Here is a 26,735-nt window from a genome sequence, read left to right on the forward strand (position 1 = left end):
ATATTCTCCAGCCTATCAGAGCAGCCGCTCCGGTTACGGCCCCTCCTCCTGACGCGTCGCGATGACGTAGTAGATTACCGGCAGTGATGTGGAGCTTTTCGGCGGTGACAGGGACCGCGGCCGGCAGCGGACACTTCTATGGCTTCTGACTATGAGCAGGTAAGTTGTGGTAGCAAGAGCCGCCAGTCCACCATAGAAGTCCTGAGGTGTGAACACTGACCTAGTGTCAGACACTTGTAGCGGCGAATGCTGAGCGATCCTGCTCCACACAGGTTTCATTTAACATTATTCCCCATCGCCTATCTGAAGAGCCAAGCAGTATTTTCTCCTGTAATATGTGTGGGACCAGTATAGATTCCCCATATGTGTCCTGTACGTTACGTTTACTGTTGGTTTGCTTCTGCTTTTGGGAATTTCATTGAAGTTTTAGTTTTTGTGACTTCCTAATATACTGTGTATTTATCCATTGTAAGATTTCTGATTCCATTCAGTGAATGGAACAGCTCATTATGGATAGAGCTGCGCTCCTGATCTTGTTCCTCTGCATTTTATATTTTTGGAAATCCTTCTATTAAAAAATCCTCAGTCCTGGTAATACAATATGATAAAAGAGCAGAAACCGCCCAGGATTAGCCTCGGTTTTTGGCTGCGGATAGAATGCTGTGTTTTTTAGATCAGATTTTGAGGGTTTTGATTTGGGAGTCTTTGGTGTAGACATTAAAGGGAATCTGTCGGGCACATCCAGCCCACCTAAACCAAAGGTGCTACCTCATTTACTGCAGTGAGTTGCTGTTCAGGATGAGTTGAACCCAGCGAGTCGCAGTGGGTGGAGGTGGGTGTATGTACAAACCCCACTTCGACTCCCTGGATTCTCAGCCTGGTTACCAGGCAGAGAATCTGTTGATTTTACCCTTTTGTGAGCAGAGATTTTTTTTTAGGTGATAAAAGGCGTCCTTATGCTATAAGGGCTCTATGGGAACCTGCCAAAGACTACATTTTTGCAAACAGTGGTGACAGGTTCCCTTTAAATGGGTTGTTCCGCTAATGTTCCTTATTTACTATACACAGAATAGCAGATGAGTGTCGCATCACTAGAAGTCTGACTGCTGGAACCCCATAGAGATCGTGATAGTGGATGACCTACAGGTTCCCTAATGTGAATAGACAACTGGTGATCATGCCCCAGTTGTGATATATTCACTTTTGTGGGTGGATATCTTCTATAAGTAATAATTTAGAACTGATTGGTCATACACCACTAGTACTCCATACACCTGGGCACTTTTCTTTGAGATCCATAAGACAGAGCCTGGACCAGATGTTTACACTCTATCCAGACCACATAGAAAAAAGTTATTCATGGAATAACGCCTTAGAAATTTAAGCTACAGCTAAGCAATATGGGCATCCATTTAAATGGCCGTATTGCCTTCTGCACCGTGAGTGAAAGCTAAAAATATATAGAGCATCTCCTATTTTCTCTTGTGTTTCCATTCTATACACCCCATAGAAGCCTATGGGAACATTTAAAATATGTGTTGCCTTCGTTTGTACACTGTATGCTGCAGTTTATATTGTGGAGTATCCAGGGATTTGGGGGTTGAGCAAGCTTGTAACATCATTTGCCAACCCGTGTATTTTATATGGATATGGCGCAGATGTGGTGACATACGCACACATACAGTTATAGCCAAATTCATGACTGAAATAGGCATACATTTGTGTGAGGACTAAATGATGATTTTTCTTGCCATTTTCCTTTTCCTGTCTTCTTCTATGTTTAAAATACAGAAAATATGCTAAGAAGGTGCGAATTTTCCATCTACAAGTAGCCGTCCCCACTTCACAGAAATGCAGTGTACTGGCCCTACACCCAGGGAAAGATGGGACATGTCCTATCTCTTCCCCCTGTATGGACCACCTGAGCGTCACAGTATCACTCTGTGCGGCCATTGCCGTCTATGGGGGGGCGTATGTGCGGCTGCAAGCTTGTCTTCCCTGCTTGCATGCTGTTGTATCTTTGTTGTCTTCCTTCGGCAGGTTATGTGTTGTCTATAACATTCTTGAATAAAACTTTTATTTGTTTTGCAGTTCTGAAACATCAGTCATGAAAATCCCAAAGCTTCCATTCCTGCTGTTTGTGGTATTGTGTATCACGCTCTATATCAGCTACCACCGATGGAATCCTAGTACACATACAGAGCTAAAGAGCGGATATGGACTTGAGAGGGCACCTGCTTCAGATGAAATCTTCTATGGAATAATGTTTGATGCTGGGAGCACAGGCACTCGAGTGCACGTTTACAAGTTCAGTAAAACATCTTCTGGTAAGTAATGTACAGGCAGTAAGGCACGCCAAGGCTCTGCGGACTGGATGAGAGACTGATTGCTAGGGCTCCGCTGTCTGACAAAGCTTTTAAGCTGTAGTTGTTGGGTACAGAAGTGCGTGGTTCATGAATCTCGGGTTTGCATGTTGTCTTAAAACAACATTTTTGGGACTGCAATGGGCTCATATCTGATGTGACGTTGGGTCAGAGTTCAATGTATATGAGCTGCTCGAAAGATTACACAGATACCAACATTGTGGTTATCTAAAGATTCTCTATTTATTATCCTTGTGCACACTTTTATACACCGTGTCAAAAAGGTGTCCCCCATGCAAAAGAGGAGGATTTACATTGCATGAATAATTTATTATTGGCTAGTACAATTGTCATGGTTAAGTAGCTTATGTTTGAGAAAACCAATTGTATGTATATATTGACTTCTAAAGCTTATTCAGTAATAGATTGGTGTTTCAATGGGGGCTATCTAGAGTAATGGCGCCACTCTCTAACTGAATTACCTCCTAGATAAGGCTATAGGAGGCTTTGTTGTCTAGATCACCTTAGTACAATTTACTTGGTACTACAGGCCAAGAGTTTGTAAGGAGGTGATCTGTGGAAAGCATGGAGACGATTTCTTCAAAAATGCTTTATTATTTTTCACATTCTATAACATTGCACTAACATTTGTCCAGAAGTGTAATAATACTCCTCATAAATGCTAAGAGGAGTATTTTTTTTTTTTTTTTAGAAAAGGAGGAGTATGAAAGTTTCCGTGGTTCAAATAAGTAACTCGTAAGCACGTACAGGCAGTCCCCAAGTTAGGTACAAGATAGGTTCTTTAGGTTTGTGTGTGTCACAATCCTATCCCTGTGACAATTGGATTTTCAAAATGGGAATAAGGATTATCTAAGTGAGCAATAGTAGGGAAAGCGTGCAGGCCTCAAACTAATGGCCCAGAGAATGAACGGATTATTTATTTTGGAGAACTGAACCCTGTGTTGTGGTCAGTAGGTGCTTGCGCTAACTTCCCTACTGATTAGTTATTCCCTACTCTGTGGAAAGCGGATAACTTAAAGGGAACCAGTCAGGATGATTTGGGGCACGTTATTGCCCACAGGTCCTTAGGGTTTCGGGCCCTATTATATTTCAATACAATCATTTAAAAAAAGTTGTGTTTAACTTGGTCCAGAGCTCTCTGCGCCTGTGCGGTCGTTCCGTGCATAGTACACGGCTTTAATAAGGGGAAATGTACAACCCCGGTATCACTGAGGCAATGTGCAGGCACTGGGAAAAAGGGTTGAAACATCCTGCTCTGCAGTAACAGCTTGCTCCTTTATTAATCCATTTGTAAACTGGGAGCGCTATACACCTTATGAGATTCATCTCTAGGTAAGTATAAACAATAGGTACATAAGGACCTATACTTGGATTAGTGTCACAAATCATCTTGACAGGTTTCCTTTAGGTCCTGTAGTTTGTGTAATACATAACCATACCAGGAGTCCAGTTGTGATACATTTCAGAAGGGCTGATTGCACTAATATTAAATCTTTAGTCACTGTTCACATTTAATTAAACTCTAGAAATGGGTTAAAGCTTATAGACAGGAATTCAGCGAGCCAAGTATATCTACATTAGTACACACTGAATCATAGGCGATGACATGGAAAAGACATGTTTCACTGATGTTATGAAGTAGTCACGTTTTCTATTTAGATTTTTATGATGTATGTCATTAATAGAAGATTATTTATGATCACAATGATTAGCAAAGACAATATGTCAAAGCAGAGGCCGCACTAACATTTTTCCCAGGGGGCAGTAATACTCCTTTTACCATTTTTGAGTTGTATTTTTAGCCGAGAATTAGTATGAAATTTTCAGTAATACATAAAAATAACTTCTAGGCATATACAGTGTTAATAGGTGAATGTTTTTGGAATAAAATAATTACAGCTAGTGTGTTCTAACACCCCAGTTCCCCCTCACCCCTGTTCAGACTATGGCAGACACCTGGGTTGCAAAACATGTGGAAGGTGGGTTCACTTAACTATACTGGACCCCAATTGGAAATGTTTTATTTAAATTATTAGTTTATTTTTGGGAGTGGGGGAATTAGAGCATCCATATCCCTTATCACAGATGTTTACAACCTTTACTGAGGGTGACATTTTCCAATTGTATGACCCATGCAGTAACAGATGGGTGTTTGACAACTCCCATAAAATACAATAGAGCGTCACATACATGCGGCCGCCTCTTCTTAACAATCGCATATTTGCTATATAATGTGGGTATCCCATAGATATTTTATATGGACCATACATTTCCAATTCAAGGCCTGAAGGGAGTATGTCACTATCAATATAGTCCGTGATGCCCAGACCCACCTAATGGATCATTAAAACATGGCCTGTTCTTTCCGCTCTTCTTCTCCTCTTTATATCTTTGCCGGTACAGGTTTGTTGTACTTGGCTACAGCAGGGGGGTACCCATGGCGTTACCAGGACCATTATCTAGGTGTGTTATGCAGTAATTTGTCTTGTTGTACTAGCTTTGTGATAAAATATTTAAAATAAAATGAACATGCTAATACTATGTTATTAAAAAAAAATCAATCTCCTAAGCATTTCGTACATTGCACTTGGGTGACAGTCTTGCTATTTATTGGTGACCACTGCCTCCATAATGGGAATATGATGCATCATTGTGATGGGTGTTTTGTCTATTATTCAGGGGCCCCTCATCTGGAGCATGAGCTCTTTAAAGCTATTAAGCCAGGACTGTCTGAGTATGCTGATAATCCAGACAAGGTAAGTGCAGAGTGTGCAGCAAGGTTTCTTACAGGGGTGTTATCGTTTTGGCAAATGACTGTTATTTTGTTGCATGATGAAAAATTATATTTTTTCTTTTCAGTGTAAGTTTTTGTACCAAGCTTTAAGGTTAACTTCCAGTGGACAGAAATCTGACCATGGTCACACAGGTGCACGGCCGAGAACCTGTGTGACCATTTCTGTCCTATGGAAATAAACATAGAAGCTTTCTATAGAAGGACAGCAAGCAGAGATATAGAAAACCATGAGGAATTTACACAAACATTTATTTCCTGCAATGGGCATACCCTTTTACGTTACTGTTCAGACTTCATTATACTCGTAACATGCATTCTTAGCCAGGAGTATAAATCTTTTTCCCATCCTCAAGCTATTACATATGTGAGATTTTCACATTTACATGTGAGACACCTGATTATTGGAATTTGTGAAAAATCTTTTTAGAAATTGATCAAAGCATCTTATTCCTATAGTGAAGGGAAAGTGCCAAAGCAAATCTTATTATTTGCTGCCTTAGATGTGCACTTGTTAAATGTCATGGGATTTGGTTATAAATCATTGCCTCTTGCCTATATCCTGGAACAGAACTTGTTTGTATAGATATTATGTAAGATTTCTGCAAATAGTCCGGTCACAGTCACTTATCCGTGCAAAGGACTGGTTTCTCATAAGATCACAAAGTCATAAACAAAACTTTTATCTAATAGATGCATGAAAATATCCGACCTGCCTCCTATCGATACAATAATCATTGACCATTGTTGGCCAGAACACTAGTCCAGTATACAGGGATCAGGTTTTCCCCATGCAGCAGATTAATGAAACTTCAATGACTACACTTGGTTCACAATATTGTGCTGTATTTTGTCACACTCAGACTTTTGCTAGACTTGTACACACTGGTCCTTTGTCATGTTTTATGCAGAAGTATGAACCATAATTTGATACTCTACTGGGGTTGTACAGTTTGCTCTGTTTTTAGCTCCAAGACCTTCACTGATCAAATCTCCTGAGATGTCCCTCAAGTTACAGCCTGTGACTGTATATCTCCAGTAGATGCTGGTGTTCTAGTTGTTGAGGAAACCATATACAGTAACCCTATTAAAGTATAATGCACAGGCTATTTACTATTAGTAGGACACATGACTTCTGTAATATGTTTTTTGGGAGAAGGTTTAAGTCAAGAATTCCCAGCATGGTATTTTAAAAAGTAGGAGGTACAATGCTAAAGTATTGTAGTACCCCAAATACCTCAAAAGGTTTGTCCACTTTCAGAAAATAATTTTATATTTTAGACAATTTTCCAATATAATTTCTGTATCAGTTACTGTTTCCTATTTTCTAGATCTCTGCTTGCTGTCATTCAACAGGAAGCTACATTGTTTACTTCCTGTGGATAAACGCCAGTCCCTGGTCATGCAATGTCAAATATGTGCATGGTTTGCTACATTGATCAGAGTTGTGTGATCTAATGAGCTGTGCACCTGGTGACATCACTTGACCAGGGATCGGTCCTATCCACAGGAAGTAAGCAATGAGGCTTCCTGTTGAATGACAACAAGAAAACGGTGAGGTATTTGGTAAAATTGTATAACTTTTCATTACACAAACAATGACAATTATTAGTTGAAGGTGGACAAGCCCTTTCATATAATATAATGAATGCATCCATTGCCTTTTACTCTCTTGCTCTCAGTGTGCTCCTGGAATAAAAGAGCTGCTAGATATTGCACTTAAAGAGATCCCTGAACACCTCCGGAAATCCACTCCTCTCATCCTCAAAGCTACAGCGGGATTACGCCTTTTACCTGAAGAGAAAGCACAGAAACTACTGGACACGGTAACATTGAAAGGGCTTGTCTAGATTGGGAAAGCAATTTTCAAGTGTTCTAAGTCTTGAGTCCTTCATTCATGACCTCCATAGCTGGAGCAGAGAAGCATTAGTCACTGTGTGTGTTTCTTCTTCTATGGGATGAATTATTTAGGAATTGCATTTCTATCTCCTGAATAAAGTACAATGACTTAAAGGACATCTGCCACCAGGATGAAGAATTGTAAACCAAGCACACTGACATACTGGTGTGTGCCCCCTCTGGCAGCATCTGATCTTTTGTAAGCTTCCTATGCCCTTGTTTTTAAGGAAAAAAAGGCTTAAAAAATTATGCAAGTAAGCCTAAGGGGCTCCAGGTGCCATTAACACCTATTGAGCCTGAAACCTTCAGACTCATTTGCATAATTTTGAAAGATTTGTTTTTTGTAAAAAAAAAAAAAAAAAAAAAAAGTCTCGAGAGGCTTAAACAAAAGCAGATCCAACCAGAGGGGGCACACACCAGCAGGAAAGTGTGCTTATTTTACAATCCTTCATCCTGGCGATACATTTCTTTTAAAGGGGTTGTCCCATTGTAGCAAGTTAGGCCCTAACTTGCTGATCGGTGGGGGTCTAGGGGATGGAGACCACCACATCTCACGAGAATGGGGCACTGATGTACCCCTGTTGCACACTGAGATGACCGGAGCTGCGGGGCTCCCCTGTTTACCTGTTTATCTTTATGGAGTTGACAGTGATTGGCAAGTAAGTTCTCGTGATCTGTGGGGGTCCCATCACGGAGACCCCCACCGATCAGCAAGTTAAGCACTCTCCTGTGGATAGGGCTTAACTTGCTCAGATGGGACAACCCCTTTAACAATGAATAAATTTATAGTCGGCGGAGGACATGTATCAGGACTTTTAAACAAGTTTTTTTGTATTTTTTGGTTACAAGCCCTGAAATAATCTTAATTACTAGCAAACCGCCAGCAGTTTGGGATTATCAGCCAGGCCTGATGTATCCGCAGGGGTGGGGATTTCCAGGCCCGGCGCCAGCCCCCGGCTAACCCGGGCAAGTGCCGGGGCCCCGGGGTACTGGAGGGGCCCACCCGGACCCACGGATCTCCCCGGGTCAGCAGGACATCTGCCCCGCTGCCCGGGAGATTCCTTTCCACTCTCATTGCGATCTGTGTCCTCCGGACACAGATCGCGATGAGAGCATTTGCACTCACTGCTGAAGGACCTTTGATGTCATGGTCACATGACATGCCGGGGAAAGCAGTAACAACACGGAGAGAGCTGCATCAGGTGAGGGGGAGACATGACAGGGGCCAGGGAGGGGGTCAGTGTGTTTACAGGAGGAGGAGGGGGGGCAGTGTGTATACAGGAGGAGGGGGGGGGCAGTGTGTATACAGGAGGAGGGGGGGGCAGTGTGTATACAGGAGGAGGGGGGGGCAGTGTGTATACAGGAGGAGGGGGGGGGGCAGTGTGTATACAGGAGGAGGGGGGGGGCAGTGTGTATACAGGGGGAGGGGGGAGCAGTGTGTATACAGGGGGAGGGGGGAGCAGTGTGTATACAGGGGGAGGGGGGAGCAGTGTGTATACAGGGGGAGGGGGGAGCAGTGTGTATACAGGGGGAGGGGGGAGCAGTGTGTATACAGGGGGAGGGGGGGGGAGCAGTGTGTATACAGGGGGAGGGGGGGGGGAGCAGTGTGTATACAGGGGGAGGGGGGGGGAGCAGTGTGTATACAGGGGGAGGGGGGGGGAGCAGTGTGTATACAGGGGGAGGGGGGGGGAGCAGTGTGTATACAGGGGGAGGGGGGGGGAGCAGTGTGTATACAGGGGGAGGGGGGGAGCAGTGTGTATACAGGGGGAGGGGGGGAGCAGTGTGTATACAGGGGGAGGGGGGGGGGAGCAGTGTGTATACAGGGGGAGGGGGGAGCAGTGTGTATACAGGGGGGGGGGAGCAGTGTGTATACAGGGGGAGGGGGGGGGGAGCAGTGTGTATACAGGGGGAGGGGGGGGGAGCAGTGTGTATACAGGGGGAGGGGGGGAGCAGTGTGTATACAGGGGGAGGGGGGGAGCAGTGTGTATACAGGGGGAGGGGGGGAGCAGTGTGTATACAGGGGGGGGGGAGCAGTGTGTATACAGGGGGAGGGGGGGGGAGCAGTGTGTATACAGGGGGAGGGGGGGGAGCAGTGTGTATACAGGGGGAGGGGGGGGGAGCAGTGTGTATACAGGGGGAGGGGGGGGGAGCAGTGTGTATACAGGGGGAGGGGGGGGGAGCAGTGTGTACACAGGGGAGGGGGGGGAGCAGTGTGTACACAGGGGGAGGGGGGGGAGCAGTGTGTACACAGGGGGAGGGGGGGGAGCAGTGTGTACACAGGGGGAGGGGGGGGAGCAGTGTGTACACAGGGGGAGGGGGGGGAGCAGTGTGTACACAGGGGGAGGGGGGGGAGCAGTGTGTACACAGGGGGAGGGGGGGGGAGCAGTGTGTACACAGGGGGAGGGGGGGGGGAGCAGTGTGTACACAGGGGGAGGGGGGGGAGCAGTGTGTACACAGGGGGAGGGGGGGGGAGCAGTGTGTACACAGGGGGAGGGGGGGGGAGCAGTGTGTACACAGGGGGAGGGGGGGGGAGCAGTGTGTACACAGGGGGAGGGGGGGGGAGCAGTGTGTACACAGGGGGAGGGGGGGGGAGCAGTGTGTACACAGGGGGAGGGGGGGGGAGCAGTGTGTACACAGGGGGAGGGGGGGGGAGCAGTGTGTACACAGGGGGAGGGGGGGGGAGCAGTGTGTACACAGGGGGAGGGGGGGGGAGCAGTGTGTACACAGGGGGAGGGGGGGGGAGCAGTGTGTACACAGGGGGAGGGGGGGGGAGCAGTGTGTACACAGGGGGAGGGGGGGGGAGCAGTGTGTACACAGGGGGAGGGGGGGGGAGCAGTGTGTACACAGGGGGAGGGGGGGGAGCAGTGTGTACACAGGGGGAGGGGGGGGAGCAGTGTGTACACAGGGGGAGGGGGGGGAGCAGTGTGTACACAGGGGGAGGGGGGGGAGCAGTGTGTACACAGGGGGAGGGGGGGGGAGCAGTGTGTACACAGGGGGAGGGGGGGGGAGCAGTGTGTACACAGGGGGAGGGGGGGGAGCAGTGTGTACACAGGGGGAGGGGGGGGGGAGCAGTGTGTACACAGGGGGAGGGGGGGGGGAGCAGTGTGTACACAGGGGGAGGGGGGGGGAGCAGTGTGACTACTGGAGGGCGGCCCATATAGGGGCCCACTAGGGCTCTGTCGCCCAGGGGCCCACTAAAACCTGGAGCCGGCCCTGGGGATTTCATTTTGCGCCAACGCTCCTGCATTATGATAAATATCTCCCAGTAAATCTATTTCAAGGACACTTAGTCAGGTTTTGTTGTTGCACTTTTTGAAGCAAAACCTGGACTGCACTTGGTGCATTTAAAGGGGTTGTTGGCAATTGGTAACTTTTTATTTTTTCCTCATGTGACATCACTTCTGATCCTCTTTATAGAGACCAGAGATGACTGGAGCCATCGTGCTGGACTACAGTTAGGGACCGAGTGCAAATGGACAATAACCATAGCCATTAAAATCAATTCAGTACCCTCACAATAATCAAGTCAGATCCCTCACAACCCCTTTGTATTGTGCATAGAATAAATGTATGCACAATACATACTGATATCCTAAGAGTAAGTAAATATGAAACTGAGCAAAAAAATCTTGATTTTCGTCTTTCTCCATACATTGTAGGTGAAGAACATTTTCCAGTCATCTCCGTTCCTTGTTGGAAAAGAAAGTGTCTCTATTATGGATGGTACAGATGAAGGTAAGAAGGGTCTAGGACAGTGGTGGCGAACCTATGGCACGGGTGCCAGGAGAGGCACTCAGAGCCCTCTCTATGGGCACCCTCGCCATCACCTCAGCGCAGAGTTTGCCAGACAGGACTCAAGCCCTATTTCGGTCCCAGGCAGCCCAGGACCCTTGAAGGAAGCTACATTATAATCCAAAATTTTTCTCCTTCTTTCTACTGTACAGGCGGTCCCCTACTTAAGGACACCCGACTTACAGACAACCCATAGTTACAGACGGACCCCTCTGCCCACTGTGACCTCTGGTGAAGCTCTCTGGATGCTTTACTATAGTTCCAGACTGCAATGATCAGCTGTAAGGTGTCTGTAATGAAGCTTTATTGATAATTCTTGGTCCATTTACACCAAAAATTTTGAAACTCCAATTGTCACTGGGGCAAAAGAAAAAAAATTGTCTAGAACTTCCATTATAAAATATACAGTTTCGACTTACATACAAATTCAACTTAAGAACAAACCTCCAGACCCTATCTTGTATGTAACCCGGGGACTGCCTGTATTGGTGTCCACAGGTGCCAATACAATTTATTCCTGTGAAAGAGCAGTTAGTAATAAGTTACTGCTTAAATTTTCGCATTGGCACTTTGCAAAAAATATGCGGGTTTTGGTTGTAGTTTGGACACTCGGTGTCTAAAAGGTTTGCCATCACTGGTCTAGGACTTGCCAATCTGATCATTGAAAATCAATCTGTAATAATGATCTTTCACAAAAAATATCCAATGTCCTGTTAATCAACAAGTAAATTTTTATTTTCCAGGAATATTTGCTTGGATAACTGTTAACTTTCTAACAGGTAGGCATTGCTGCATGCTTTTATTGTAAGAATTTACCTTTTAATACATTTTCTTTAGTTAGGGGACGAAATGTTCCTTCTTAAATTAACTTTTTTTTGTGTGAAATCTCATCAGTTTACCTATAAAAAGTAGAAAAGAGTAATTGTTTGCCTGAGATTGGTCAACTTTAGAGGTTACAGGGGGATCATGACTTCAGATGCCCTTATCTTTGGTTCTCTAGAAACGCACTTTTGGTGTCATATTTAATATAAGATAAATGTCCGTCTGTAGATTACGGAATCATAAACCAGATGTGATCTGAAAGATGAGATTCTTATATATAATATCACACCAGAACCATGGTACTATAAAGCCCAAAACGGTGCATCTAATTAAAAAAAGGTGCAATTAGAAATCCGTGCAACCATCCCTAAATTGTTTTCCTCATGTCTAAAACTCTTGTTCTGTTCCCAAAGTCATCTTAAAATATATGCAAAATGCCCTGAGTCTGCAAGTGCGCAGTCTGGCTTGTGCTGCGCCTACAGCATGAGGGAGGGGGGATGAGGGAGACTATTTCTCCTTCAGCGAGTCTGAAACTGCGTATTTTTTTGGCAAATAATTGGAAACCACTGGGTGAAAACTTCAACTCAAAAATAGTCTTACATCATAGGAGGTGTGATTGTAAATGTGACGGTGTATATATATACACTCACAGGCCACTTTATTAGGTACACCATGCTAGTAATGGGTTGGACCCCCTTTTGCCTTCAGAACTGCCTCAATTCTTCATGGCATAGATTCAACAAGGTGCTGGAAGCTCCTCAGAGATTTTGGTCCATATTGACATGATGGCATCACACAGTTGCCGCAGATTTGTCGGCTGCACATCCATGATGCGAATCTCCCGTTCCACCACATCCCAAAGATGCTCTATTGGATTGAGATCTGGTGACTGTGGAGGCCATTTGAGTACAGTGATCTCATTGTCATGTTCAAGAAACCAGTCTGAGATGATTCCAGCTTTATGACATGGCGCATTATCCTGCTGAAAGTAGCCATCAGATGTTACAGGGTACATTGTGCTCATAAAGGGATGGACATGGTCAGCAACAATACTCAGGTAGGCTGTGGCGTTGCAACGATGCTCAATTGGTACCAAGGGGCCCAAAGAGTGCCAAGAAAATATTCCCCACACCATGACACCACCACCACCAGCCTGAACCGTTGATACAAGGCAGGATGGATCCATGCTTTCATGTTGTTGACGCCAAATTCTGACCCTACCATCCGAATGTCGCAGCAGAAATCGAGACTCATCAGACCAGGCAACGTTTTTCCAATCTTCTACTGTCCAATTTCGATGAGCTTGTGCAAATTGTAGCCTCAGTTTCCTGTTCTTAGCTGAAAGGAATGGCACCCGGTGTGGTCTTCTGCTGCTGTAGCCCATCTGCCTCAAAGTTCGACGTACTGTGCGTTCAGAGATGCTCTTCTGCCTACCTTGGTTGTAACGGGTTGCGATTTGAATCACTGTTGCCTTTCTATCAGCTCGAACCAGTCTGCCCATTCTCCTCTGACCTCTGGCATCAACAAGGCATTTCCGCCCACAGAACTGCCGCTCACTGGATGTTTTTTCTTTTTCTGGCCATTCTCTGTAAACCCTAGAGATGGTTGTGCGTGAAAATCCCAGTAGATGAGCAGTTTCTGAAATACTCAGACCAGCCCTTCTGGCACCAACAACCATGCCACGTTCAAAGGCACTCAAATCACCTTTCTTCCCCATACTGATGCTCGGTTTGAACTGCAGGAGATTGTCTTGACCATGTCTACATGCCTAAATGCACTGAGTTGCCGCCATATGATTGGCTGATTAGAAATTAAGTGTTAACGAGCAGTTGGACAGGTGTACCTAATAAAGTGGCTGGTGAGTGTATATATCTCAACCTTTTATATTAAACAAACTCTAACCAGTTTTTAGCATAGCATATAATACCTTGTCTTTGGGGATCCTGTACCTGAAGAGGATTGGTTCCCTTTTAATGTTTTATGAGAAAGAAACTCTGTCCGTGTCCACGTTTGGCCCTTTAAAGCGAACTTGTCACCAGGAATGTCATTTTTAGCTGGTGACATGTAATAATTCACATTACCTGGCTCCCTGCCAGCAGCATGAGGTGAGTCCCGGGGGAGGTGCAGCTGCAGCCTGTGTGTGGCTGTGTCTCCTTATACATTCTTCCTCTCCTCCACCCCATCCTCCTCCCTCTCCCTTCTTGCTCAAAGCACCTGACAGGAAGTGTGGAGGGGGTAAGGAGCTTGGGAGACACAGGCTGCAGTTTCCCTTCCAACTTACCACACTTTATCGGCAGGGAGCCAGGTATATAAAGTACTGAAATTATTCAGAATGCTGACCAAGGCATCTTTCAAATCAGAACAGAATAGGCTATTGGAACCTGTTACCTGCTAAAAATGGCATTCCTGCTGACAGGTTCTCTTTAAATTTAAAGGGTATTTAATGGGTATGCCCGGCTGTATATAAATCTCATCTTTGTCACCTTTTTCTTGTTGCTCATGTGAAGTTTTACTATATTTTGTATTTGTTTATTATTCTAACAGGGAGCTTAACAAATACTGCTGCGACATTGGCTGGAATGCTGGATCTTGGGGGCGGATCAACACAAATTACTTTTTATCCATATGAAAAGGTAGAGCTTGTCAAAATGGCATATTGCAGAGAGATGCCTCTTACGATTTATTTAGGTGACCATTTTATATAAAGAATAGTCTGGCTATTGTTATGATTATTATTATTTATTATTATTGTCTTTTCTGTTTAAACCTGCAAAAAATGTATATGTATTATTTTCATATTTCACATATATAGCACTTTACTACAATTGGGATTGGGCTCTGGAATATTTGTGTAATAACATACATTTATGGCAGTGACATTTTTGTCTCCTGTACAGACCACATTTACTGGAGCTCCAGCTGGATACATTACCAACTTTCAGCTGTTTAACCGCACATTTCACCTTTATTCACACAGGTAAGTGACAAGCAGATCCATTGTGTTATTACAGGTGGCTTTGGAAATAATTCATTCCCTGTTACTTCTCCCATCACTCTCTGTAAATGTAGGCCATCTATTGGTGCAGGTACCTCAGTCCGTATCATGATAATTGGGAAAATAAGGGAAGATGGTTGTCATATGAAGACTAGGGGAGATTTACTAAATAAACTGTGTCAGAATTCTTTCTCTGCTTGCACAGAAAACTGGTTTTCTTTAGTGGGGGACATTTAATATGGGGTTTCCGCCTTTTTTGTGGCGGTCTCATCGCCTGTTGTCCACAGACTCTGCTCCGAAAAGGGGTGAGGTTTTCGTGTTGTGGAAACTCCGATTACTGTGTTTTTTTTTTTTTTTTGTTTTACTTTTTTGGCGCTGGAAAGTGGCAGAGATTAGACCAAAAGAAAACAAGCCTACCAAAGTATAATCCCCCATTGTGTGTTTTAGACAAGTATTACATAATGGGGGAGATGTATTAATGTGTAGGGCCTTAATCATCCAGCATCAGACACAATGATTAATCTGGCGCAGCAGAGAACTGCCTACTTCTAATCTGCTGCAGACTGGGGAGTCGTGGTTTGCTGCACCACAATATTGGTGCGCGGGTTTTCTGACCACCCCCCCCCCCCCTTCCTCATTACTCAGTACACGCCAATTTTCGGATGAGTCACAAAATGGCCTAAAAATGGTTTCAAACCTTAAATGTGGTACACAGCATTTCAGGTGTAAAATACTCCAATTTTCTGGTGTATAGAGATTGTTACATCTCCCCAAATCAGTTATGGCCAAAAGAGGGTGAAAATGTAAACTTGTGAAAGCAGGAGCTGGAGTCTAGCATGACATAACTTTGGAAAGAAAAGGCCGAGCTGCACAAAATGGGCATCTTTCTATTTGTTTTTAAAGGGAGAATTGCCTTTGACAATTTTGGTAAAATCATTATAAATTATACAAAAAATTGGCACCCTGCAAAAAAATGTTTTCCAATGTACTTGTGTATGGTTTTATAATGTCTGAATGTCTAATTTTATTTTTCGTTCTCTTGACTTCTGAAGTTACCTTGGACTCGGATTGATGTCTGCCAGACTGCAAATTATGGGAGGCACTGAGGGAAAACCATGTAAGTTTTTAAGAAGTACGATTATAACACCCCTTGTAAAACTGTACATGTGAAGTGTTTATAGGAAACCTACCACTTTATCCCGGCCAAAATGACCTCGTCACACCACCCTGTCAGCACTTCTCGGACATGCAGGCAGTGAATCTCGCACAGCTGCAATGTGTCGCGGCAGGCTGCGCAAGATTCAGTGGAACGAAAGAAGCGATCCAGCTCAAATCCAGAATTGCAGCATTAAAAACCTTTCTTCAATTCATTTTAAAAGACATGGGAAGACATCAAAAATTCCAACGTGTTTCACGCGTCCTTAGTCATGGAGGAGATTCAGTGACTGCTCATGCGCGAGAAGTGCCGAGTGACGTCACCGGCTCTCGGTCCAAGGAGGAGGAACACAACGAAGATGGGGGGTGCATAGTTAAATATCGGAGGTGCGTGGAATTGCCAGTGTGACGCCAAAGCCGCATTTCTATAGATTATAAAATACTTTTTTGCCTAAACTATCGGTTTGTGTCCCTATACAAAATATGCCCTGGGGTCAGTGGTAAAGAGCCGAGAGGGTGGTGTGAGGAGGTCATTTCGGCCGGGATCAAGTGGTAGGTTTCCTTTAAAGACAAATACAATAATGTCTGAGCAGTTTGAGCTGTACAATTACAAGCGCTATTACTTACATTATCAGATTTTAGCATGCCCAAGACTAGAGATTAGGAATACCAGACTGAACAATTTGTATGTACACTGTCGCCAAACTACGGGTTTTGAAGTGGAATTTGTATGCAAGTCAGAAAAGGTATATTTTGTAAGTGTAACTCCCAAGCAAATAATTTTGATTGTCACTGCATCAATTAGATTTCCTGGGGGTTGTCATGGGAACAGGGATTAACTATAAAACGTCATTGCAGACACCTTCCATGACTCTTATGTTGACCACTGCAGCCTGGGGATAAAGTTCAGCACATTTTCCAGCGTCCAAATAACTTTACCAGAGGTCACTGTGGGCAGAGGGATCCTTGTCATAGTCTCCTGGCAAGGTGCCAGTAACTTTTATAAGTGATTTCCGCAATATTGGCACCTTATTGAGGCTTCTGTGGGAACCTGTCTTTTGGTTTAAAGGTGAAAACCTGATGAGTTTCCCTAAAGGTTGGGGACTGCTTGTACTTACTTTTAAAATCTGCACCAAAGTCAGTCTTCACTGCTTGTTGTTGTTGTTAGTTGATGTCTCTAATACAGAAGGAACTGTTTTTGCCATGGCCTCATTCATTCAGATGTAGGAGCTGAATTTGTGAATAAGCTGATTTCGGACATATAAAGCCAGGTTTGGGACGAATTCACACTTGGTATTTTGAAACGTGTGAACGCAGCCTTGTGCTGGTCATACACATACGACTAGAACAGTTTTACCTCGGATACATCTGATAAATCTCCCCCTAAATGTTGTCTTAACAAGCTCATTCAGCCGCCCTGTGTCTCTTGGTGCAGGAGCCTTTTCCTGAGGATAGACCACCAGTCAGTTTGCCCTGGGCAGTCACTTTTCCTAATATTTAACTAGCGACTCACCCCACAGTTGACATAACATGCGCCACACTGGTCTGCAGTTTAACATGGGGAGGCAGCAGTTCCTATAACATAATAATAACTATGATGATTTTTTTTTTTTTACCACAGTGGGATCGGGAGGAGTGTTAGTAACACCTTGTATAACTCCAGGATTTGTCACAGAGTTCATCCATGCAGGAATAACATACAAAGTAAAGGGGCAGAGTGATGGTATGTATATTCTCTTGGAGGTGTATCCAATGAGTAACTGGTCAGTGTGGTTGATGCCTGGTCCACACACCAATGAGCTGTTTTGGGATGGCTGCCAGCTGTACCCCTAACAGGGGTCCAAGCCTGCAGAACCTAAATGTAGCTGTTAGAGACCATCCGTTTGTGACTCCTGGCACTAAAATTTGGCCAGAAAACGCCTTTTAAGGGTTGGTTTAGGACCAGAAAAATAGTTGGGTTTTTTTTTTCATGAAACTAGAAAAAGTGGCCATGTTTTTCTAATTCTAGACAACCAGTTTAAGAGCATCTGTCACCGGTCCTGACCTGATCATCAAGAAATTACTGTGCGAGATCATATTCCCTATAACATTATTGCACAGTTCCTCTGGTCTTCCCTCTAGCAATGTATAACTAGTTAGCCCAGTCGTACCAGTTCTGATGAGAGGAAAACTTTAGAAGTAAGATTTTGCCTTGCCAGAACTGATTGCTGTAGGTTTCTGTTCTGATAGGAGAAACACCAGGGCCCGTGTAACAGTGAGAACTGGAAAAAGGGACATTCTCATTAAACAATTTCTATGGGACATTCTTTGAATTGCTCGCCTACTAGTGATGTCCATCCTGACAAGTAAGGTGCAGGACCTGTCACCCCGAAAGAGCAGTTCTTCATGATACATTCCCTGTAAAGGGGTATTCAAGGAATTTCTTATTGATCACTTATCCTTAGCTGATCAGCTGTTTAAATAGATTCCAGACAAATCATGCAATTTCTTCACTGCTGTGCACATTTGCAGACATTTATACAGTAGTAGTTCTGCCCTGTTCACATTAAGTCTGAACTGAAAACGGGTCGTGTTATGAATGTAAGTGACATCGCTCTCATGTGAGGTGGAAGTCGTGTTCATGTCGTCTTTATGGGGTGTCACAAATCAAGCCAGACCAAAATAAATGCCTGTCAATAATACCAAGTGTCCCCCTGGTAGTGTCCGGGGACTCCAGCTTCCACCAATAATAATTTTAAACCAGCACAGGGTGAAAACAATAGGCTGTATCATTAAAAGTTAGGTTTTAATTAGCATATTGTTTTCACCCTGTGCTGTGCTGTCTTTATGGGGTGCTGGACGTCCAGTCTTAAATGGATCCTGTCATCAGAAATTGGCCTAATAAACCACTAGCAGTATGTTGTCAAGCAGCTGAGCAGCTTCTAGATTGTTTCTTTCATGGCCTGGTGGGGTGACCTCATCCAGAATTGGTTTTATGAAGTCAAGGAGGCGGAGAGTTTAACATTAAAGTCGGCTTTCCCTGCCTTAACCCCTTAACGCTCTGCGCCGTAGCTCTACGGCGCAGAGGTATAAGGGATGTATGAAGAGGGCTCACGGGCTGAGTCCTCTTCATACAAAGGTGGGGGTTTTTGCATATTGCATAAAACCCCCACCGCTAATAACCGCGGTCGGTGCTTGCACCGATCGCGGCTATTAACCCCTCCCTTGCCGCCGGCAAAATCACCGGCGGCATCTAAAAGACGGCGGCGCGCAGGCGCCGCCATCTCTTTTTCGATCGCCACGCCCCCGAACGTCATCGGGGGGGCGGCGATCGGTTGCCATGGTAGCCTCGTGTCTTCTTTTGACCAGAGACTATCTGGCATCTGCAGATTCGTTACAATGAGCCAGTGGCTCATTGTAATGAATGTGCTGCAAAAATGCCATATATTGCAATAAAGAAGTATTGCAGTATATGGTAGGAGCGATCTGACCATCTAGGGTTAATGTACCCTAGATGGTCTAAAAGATAGTGAAAAAAAAAAAGTTTAAAAAATAAAAAAAATTAATAAAATATTAAAAATTCAAATCACCCCCCTTTCCCTAGAACTGATATAAAACATAATAAACAGTAAAAATCAAACATATTAGGTATTGCCGCGTCCCAAAATGCCCGATCTATCAAAATATAAAAACGGTTACGGGAGGCGGTGACCTCCGAGGCGGGAAATGGCGCCCAAATGTCCGAAATGCGACTTTTACACCTTTTTACATAACATAAAAAATGATGAAAATGTCGCACAGACCTCAAAATGGTAGCAATAAAAACGTCGCTTCATTTCGCAAAAAATGACCCCTCGCACATCTCCGTGCACCAAAGTATGAAAAAGTTATTAGCGTCAGATGGCAAAAAAATTTTTTTCTTTTTTGTACACATTCGTTTAATTTTTGAAAATGTATTAAAACACAATAAAACCTGTATAAATTTGGTATCACCGCGATCGCACTGAACCAAAGAATAAAGTAGGCGTGTTATTTGGAGCGAAGAGTGAAAGTCGTAAAAACTGAGCCCACAAGAACGTGATGCACGTGCGTGTTTTTTTAAATTTTTCCACATTTGGAATTTTTTTTCAGCTTCGCAGTACACGGCATGTTAAAATAAATAACATTACGGGAAAGTAAAATTTGTTACGCACAAAATAAGCCCTCACACAGGTCTGTACACGTAAAAATGAAAAAGTTAGGGATTTTTGAAGTTGGAGAGCGACAAATGAGCCGAAAAACCCTCCGTCCTTAAGGGGTTAAAATGCCCCTTTCATTGTAATTAATGGCTCTGCGTCCTGGGACATCATTGATCTGAAGTCCGATACACAAGGTCAATCACATGGGAGGTGGTGTACAATGCTTGACTTCAACTTTAAACTCTCCACCTCCTTGACTTTGTACATCAAACTTCTAAGTAGATTTTCTGGATGATGCCACCAAGCTGGTTCATAAAAGAAACACGATCTAGAAGCTGTTCCACTGCTTGACAACATACTGGTACTGGTTTATTAGGCCAATTTCTGATGACAGGTTCCCTTTTAATGACCTTTCCTGTCATCATTATGAATGTGGTCTTGCTCACATTTAACCATCATTTTGTCTTTTATTTTTGTGTAGTAAAATCCTTGTATCAGTCGTGCAGTGACAGTGTAGCGAAGATGCTGAGTGGTAAAGTAAATCGCGCAAACGAAGCGTCAACTCTGAACTTTTATGCCTTTTCTTATTACTTTGACCGAGCCGAGGACTCACACTTGATAGGTATGTGACAGCGCAGAGTTTATTTATGTTAGAAAAATGTGTAGCGAGGTTGAGATCTGATCCATACATTCTGTATATATTTTCTTTCTGTTTAGATCCAGTTGTTGGTGGCTTTTTGAAAGTCAGTGACTTTGAGACAGCGGCCATAAAAGGTAAGGAAGATTTCTTACATACACAAGACTTACACTATTTTGGGAAAACAAGCATAGTCTAGAATTTCTTATCTTTAGCATGGCCAACCTGTGGCTGATATTACCACTTTCAGTATAGCAAAGGTGAAATCTCAATATAACCTGTATGTTACCCATTCCCTAATCTGTGGCTCCTCTGTGTTCTGAATTAATAGGAGCAACGTCACTGCCGCTTGTTAAGAGGCATTGGGTAACAGAAGTTTAGTACAGAAGGATTAATTTTATCTATAATCTATGACATAATCTGTGACACTAAAGTTTGGACTTGTTTATCTGATGTTTGTATCAGGTATTTATAGTTTGATGTTTATAAATGTCAATAAAAACCAAACTTTGCCTTTTTTCTCCATGAACATTCAGAATGTACAAGTATAGAAAAGACAGCGGGCAGCAATCCTTACCTCTGTATGGATCTCACGTATATCACGCACCTGCTACAAGATCTTGGTTTTCCAAAAGACAAACAACTTAAGGTAACATTTCCATTTCTTCCCTTAAGACCTTCACCATTTTTTTACCTTTATTTAAAGAAATGCTGCCATCAAAATCCATCATGATAAACCCGGGGCACATACTCATGGATCCAGATACACTGACTGTGGTCATCTTCTTACACTTCCTCTGCTACCATGAGATTGTATTTTGTCCCCCAGAGCCATTTTGGCTCATTAGCATAATTTTAAATTATGATTTTTAGAAGGAAGGAGGCCATGGATAACAAATCTAGATCCAGGCACTGACTGTGGTAATTTTCTTATAAGGAAGTGCCCTGATGTCTTGTGCTGATGGTAGATTTCCTTTAAGTTTGGTCCTGCTTCCTTTTTTCATTCTGGTGGAGTACATATTTTGTACACACTTTGATTTGATTTCATTGTTAAAATTGATGGCATTGAGACTGAGCGAAAAAATGGTGAACCTTTTAGAGACCGAGTGCCCAAACTACAAGCTAAATCCACTTATTTACCTTGAAGTTCCTACATGGCTTTTTAAACAGTAACTTATTGCTACCCGTTCTTCCACATCTTTCAATCGTATCAGCCTCTTGAGGCCACCGATACAATTGAAAGAAGGAGGGCAAATTCAGACTCTCATTGTAGCTTCTCTCCAGGGTCTCACTGTAGAGGAAGAATGGTTGGTCCAGCAGGAGGACCTCCAAAGATATTGCAGTTCTGTCAACACCTTCTCACTTTCCCTGCAGTTCCAAACAGACAATGAAGTGTGGCTTTAAAATAGCATTGAAGGCAGCAGCACTTAAGTTGCCTGGGACTGCAGGTGGTCATATTTTGTGAACTAGGGCAATGGCCTGAGTGCCCACAGAAATGGGTCCGAGTGCCACTTCTGGCACCCATGCCACAGGTTCGCCACCACTGCTCTGAAGAGAGTGTCATATAATACCATCAGTGACAAGGTGCAGACAGTATCCCACTTAAGAACACCCGACTTACAGACGACCCCAAATTACAAACGGCCCTTTTCCCAATGTGAACTCTGCCAAATTTACTTATTCCAACTTGCATACAATTTCAACTTGAGAACAAACCAACAGAACGTATCTTGTACATAACCCTGGGAATGCCCGTATTTGGCAAAACACAGTGGGGCCAGCTGCCTGGAGTGCCATTTTTAGGCTCCATTCAGACAGAAGCCAGATATACGTCCCCATAGACAGTAAAGGCAAACCCAGTGACGGCGGAACCATACCGTACACAGGGAAAAGATAGAGCATGCGGCACCGTTTCCTATGGAGAGGGGCTCACCCCCTCCTCCTCTTCAGCATGCCGAATGAGTCGTGCCAGAAGAGGGGGGGGGATGTCTTGGCCAGCGATATTTACCATAACCTGTGTCAAAATACTATTGGAGGTTATAGCTGATATCTAGCCCTGTCCGGACCTCCCTTAGATTGCAATTCCGGAGCATGAGTGCTGCATTAGAATTACTAAGATGTTGGAGCATCTTGGTAATTGACATGTGTGCAAGGTGCATCACCAAGCCCTGGTTTTGATACACTTGTGTAGACATGTTGCTTTTGGAATGGCTTGTCTTCAGAAGGACCTGTCAGGCACATCTTTCAGTATCGTATATCCTTTCTTGGCTTCTATGATAACACTTAGTAAGTCCATATCTTTATACTGTTTTGTCTCCTCAGCTTGTTAAGAAGATCAATGATGCTGAGACCAGCTGGGCCCTAGGTGCTACGTTTTATTACATGGACGTGACTATGATAACACTTAGTAAGTCCATATCTTTATACTGTTTTGTCTCCTCAGCTTGTTAAGAAGATCAATGATGCTGAGACCAGCTGGGCCCTAGGTGCTACGTTTTATTACATGGACGTGATGAAGAGCCATGTCTAGAACTATTTGATCAATGTGAAGAAATATAGGGGAAGGTGCAAAATACTTGAACTGTTTCTGATTTTCTCAGAGACCTTGCCATACTATGTGCCATATGATGCGGTGCTGGGGGTGATTATATTATTTATCTTGCCTAATGTTGATTGAAACCTAAGACCTCTAGATTGTACTTCATGTATATAACATGGGGAATCCTCTAACTCTATTCTTTTTTATGTATGTAATTCTACTTATCAGGTTGCACTGTCCTGATATTGAGCTCAGATATTAACTTCTTGTTCCACCAAAGCTGTGATTTTTATTCCTCTGATGCAGTAAATCTTTGCGCGCATATAGTAAGTCACCATCTCTGTACATCATCGATCTTGTGTTCCTTAAAATGAAGTTATGGTTTCCTTAAAATCTGATTAATGTGAACAGACCTAGTCCATCCTCTCACTTTACTTCTATTACTTCCTGTCGTCAATAGACCGTAATTAGCTGAATCTTGAGTTCTCTCAAACCAATGTGTAAAATGAAGTGGTAGCAGCAATACTAGGAGAAGCCTGGGTAGTAAAGATACTTTAGTTTTGGTTGTTTTATACTTTATTAGTGTGTGAAATTCCTTAATGGATAAAAAATAGCTCGTCTTAAAGATGCAGTAATATTACTGATTTACAATTGTTCATTTACATTTTCCTTCCATTGTTTGTGATGGAGGCTTATCCTGCCCCATCTTGCTGTGGTTTCAACACCAGAGACTGTCTTGAAACTATGGCTTGTGGCTAGTCGCGCCTCTTGGGGCTTATTTACCCAAACGTTCTCCATCTGTGCAACTTGTACCATGTGGAGGCCCCGTTTCATGGATTGTACACTGCTCCAACAAGATGAGCACGCTGTACTTCTATAATATTTTCAGTTCCATGGGGACGCAGGAACTCCTCGCATTGTGTAGAACAATGATGCTTTATAAAACATCAGTTGCAACATAAATGATTTGGAGTAATGTAGCTGCTTATACATACATAGTTTTTACTGAGCAATTTCTTCCCTTGCATACAACAAAAGGGAACATGTGCTTCCTATTCAGGTCAATAGGTACTATATAAAGCCAAAACGCACATCTACTCCCTCTGTGGATGTACAATAACCGTGTACTTCACCTGGGCTCACTTCCTTTACTTCTCATGCTAATTCGGGTAGTTGCTGCCATGCCATCATAAAGGGGTTGGCTGTGTTTCCTCATGTTTGTAATGTGTGTGTAAATGTGGGAGAAGAATATAGGGCAATTTACTAACATATAGATAAAATTCTATATATCTAAGTTTTACACTGCTCTCTTAATATGTAAAGTGAAGCCTCTTGTCACTTGCCTCATCAGCTAGACATTCCTGACCATAAATGGCTGCAGATGGAGGGTCTTGTGATCTCTAAATATCCATGAGCAAACGCCCTGCCAGGACCTTATGATAGAATTCAAGACTAAGATTAAGCTCCTAGCAGGGCGATTGCTCATGGACAGATAAGATCACATGACCCTTCATCTGCGGACGTCTTGTTTGTTTTAAAACAGTTTGAAATGGTGACCGTGGAGGCTTCACTTTACATGTCAAGAAAGTGGTGCAAAACTTTTAATAGTTGTACATTGCTAAATTATCCAACACACACACACACACCAAAAAGCATTCGGTAAAGTTGCCAACCCCTTCAAAAACCTTTAAAAAAAAAAGTCCAGCAGTGGCCATTATCGATGACCATCTCCTACCTCACCAAGCATCTAATACAACTCTGGAAACATTACTGACCTAGTTACATTTTGCTTCTCATGGGCAGGTTTATCGTGAATAACTTTAATGCACTGTCCTGTTTTTGTGGGGTACAATGTTTTAAATTATTAACTGGTTATTATGAACATACATTTTTGTAGATATGTAAATGTTCTATTTAATAAAAATGTAGTTTTCTAATTTGAAGGGTAGTGTTTTTCTTTCATTCCTTTAAAAAATGGTCTCCATGGGGTCGGGGGTTTTAAGCAATTTCCTGGTGGTTACACACTTGTGTCAGAATCCAATCAGAATGTGTCACAGCATTTACACCTCAGAAAGATAAGGAGCTTTTGAAATGTTTTCCATCTTTTCTGTATCCTGTGATCAGCATTTATCTGTGGTATCGGTTGTGTAACGTTCATAGGCCGCAAACAATGGTCATGTTGAAACGGCGACTAGTACACAGCCATGAGGTCTTCATCTTGCCTACCAAATTAAGTGTGCATTTTCACATTCGGTTTGCTTCAGTCTGGTGTACGTTATTTTAATGTATTTTTTCCAACTATAGTCTAAGTGATCGCTGCAAAATGGTTCTGACTAGGACATTCTGTACTTCTTAAATCGGTCACGTTAAAAATACACCAATTTTTTTATTTTTTTTGCTTCCTTATAAGGCAGCCCCCTTTCAGGAAGGGGATTTAAGCAAAACCAGTACAAGGGGTCCCTGACTTATTGACACCCGACTTACAGACGGACCTCTCCGCCCACTGTGACCTCTGGTGAAGCTCTCTGGATACATTACTATCGTCCCAGGCTGCAATGATCAGCTGTAAGATGTCTGTAATAAAGCTTTATTGATTATTTTGAAAATCCAATTGTCGCAGGGACAAAAATTGTTTTGTTCCAACATATACCACTTCCGATTTACTTACAAATTTACTATTGAAGTACAAATGTAAAGAATGTCTCTTGTATGTAACCCGGGACTACCTGTTTATCTATTCTAGAGGAAACGTGCCTGTAATGTGGCCTTCATTGGCACATTCTCCAAAAGGAAAACTCTCACTTCCTGAGGGTGCGGTCACACGTCGCGTTTACTGCATGCGTTTAAAACCGCATTGCTACAGCTGCAGGGAGATTTGCCTTATTAAACTGCTGTTAACGATTGCGTTTACAAAACGCAAGTGTTAACGCATGCCTTAACATCGTTGTTAATGCATGCGTTTTGTAAACGCAGGTGTTAACAGCTGTTTAATTAGGCAAATCTCCCTTCAGTTGTAGCAATACGTTTTTAAACGCATGCAGTAAACGCGACGTGTGACCGCACCCTGACCCTAGTTAAAACCAGTTAAACCAGTTCCCTAAGCTGTACTGAATAGATGTAACCATGTCTAAACAGCGCTGTCTGCTGGGAATCTGTTCCTTCTGGAGGCAGATCTCAGGCAGATTTTTCAATGCAAAAGACAAAATCGCCAACAAAAGTTGGTTTTGCAGAAGATTAGACAAGGGGAAAGCTTAGGTCTTCACTAGAGATGTTATATCATCAGAAAATATTAAAGTAAAAAACAAATAAGACCGGTATCCCTCTGACATAACATTGCAGGCATTGAAAGGAACTTTAGACAAGATATTCTGACAGCAGCTAATTTGTGCCGTCCTTTGCCTGCAGATGACATGACCCCCTCAGGGCGCGTCGCATGGATTTATGTACTCTCGCGTCACCATGACCAGATTTCAATTGGTTACTATTACAGGTGAGTAAAAGCTTAAAACCATGCTTTTGCTTGTTTGTGTGCTGTACAGTAGCCAGTCTGCATGAGGCAATTAT

The 26,735-nt window shown here is 43.3% G+C and overlaps 1 protein-coding gene across 1 annotated transcript; it reads left to right on the forward strand.

Moving 5' to 3' along the window:
- Positions 1–25,114, forward strand: ENTPD6 (ectonucleoside triphosphate diphosphohydrolase 6). Its single transcript, XM_072140685.1, has 14 exons — positions 1–159; positions 2,092–2,327; positions 5,064–5,140; positions 6,858–7,001; positions 10,734–10,809; positions 11,610–11,645; positions 14,233–14,321; positions 14,586–14,665; positions 15,736–15,800; positions 17,460–17,561; positions 20,477–20,617; positions 20,713–20,769; positions 21,169–21,281; positions 23,076–25,114. Exons 1-14 carry the CDS (start codon positions 152–154, stop codon positions 23,160–23,162), a joined length of 1,311 nt encoding a protein of 436 aa, XP_071996786.1. The 5' UTR covers positions 1–151; the 3' UTR covers positions 23,163–25,114.
- Positions 25,115–26,735: the final 1,621 nt, after the last annotated feature.

The sequence above is a fragment of the Engystomops pustulosus genome, chromosome 3 (genome assembly GCF_040894005.1).
Source record: "Engystomops pustulosus chromosome 3, aEngPut4.maternal, whole genome shotgun sequence".
Taxonomy (NCBI): Eukaryota; Metazoa; Chordata; class Amphibia; order Anura; family Leptodactylidae; genus Engystomops; species Engystomops pustulosus.

Excerpts from the sequence above, each read along its gene's own strand:
- ENTPD6 (XM_072140685.1), top strand. Across the intron at positions 14,322-14,585 it reads CTTTTTATCCATATGAAAAG|ACCACATTTACTGGAGCTCC; the intron begins GTAGAGCTTGTC and ends TCTCCTGTACAG. Across the intron at positions 20,618-20,712 it reads CGAGGACTCACACTTGATAG|ATCCAGTTGTTGGTGGCTTT; the intron begins GTATGTGACAGC and ends CTTTCTGTTTAG.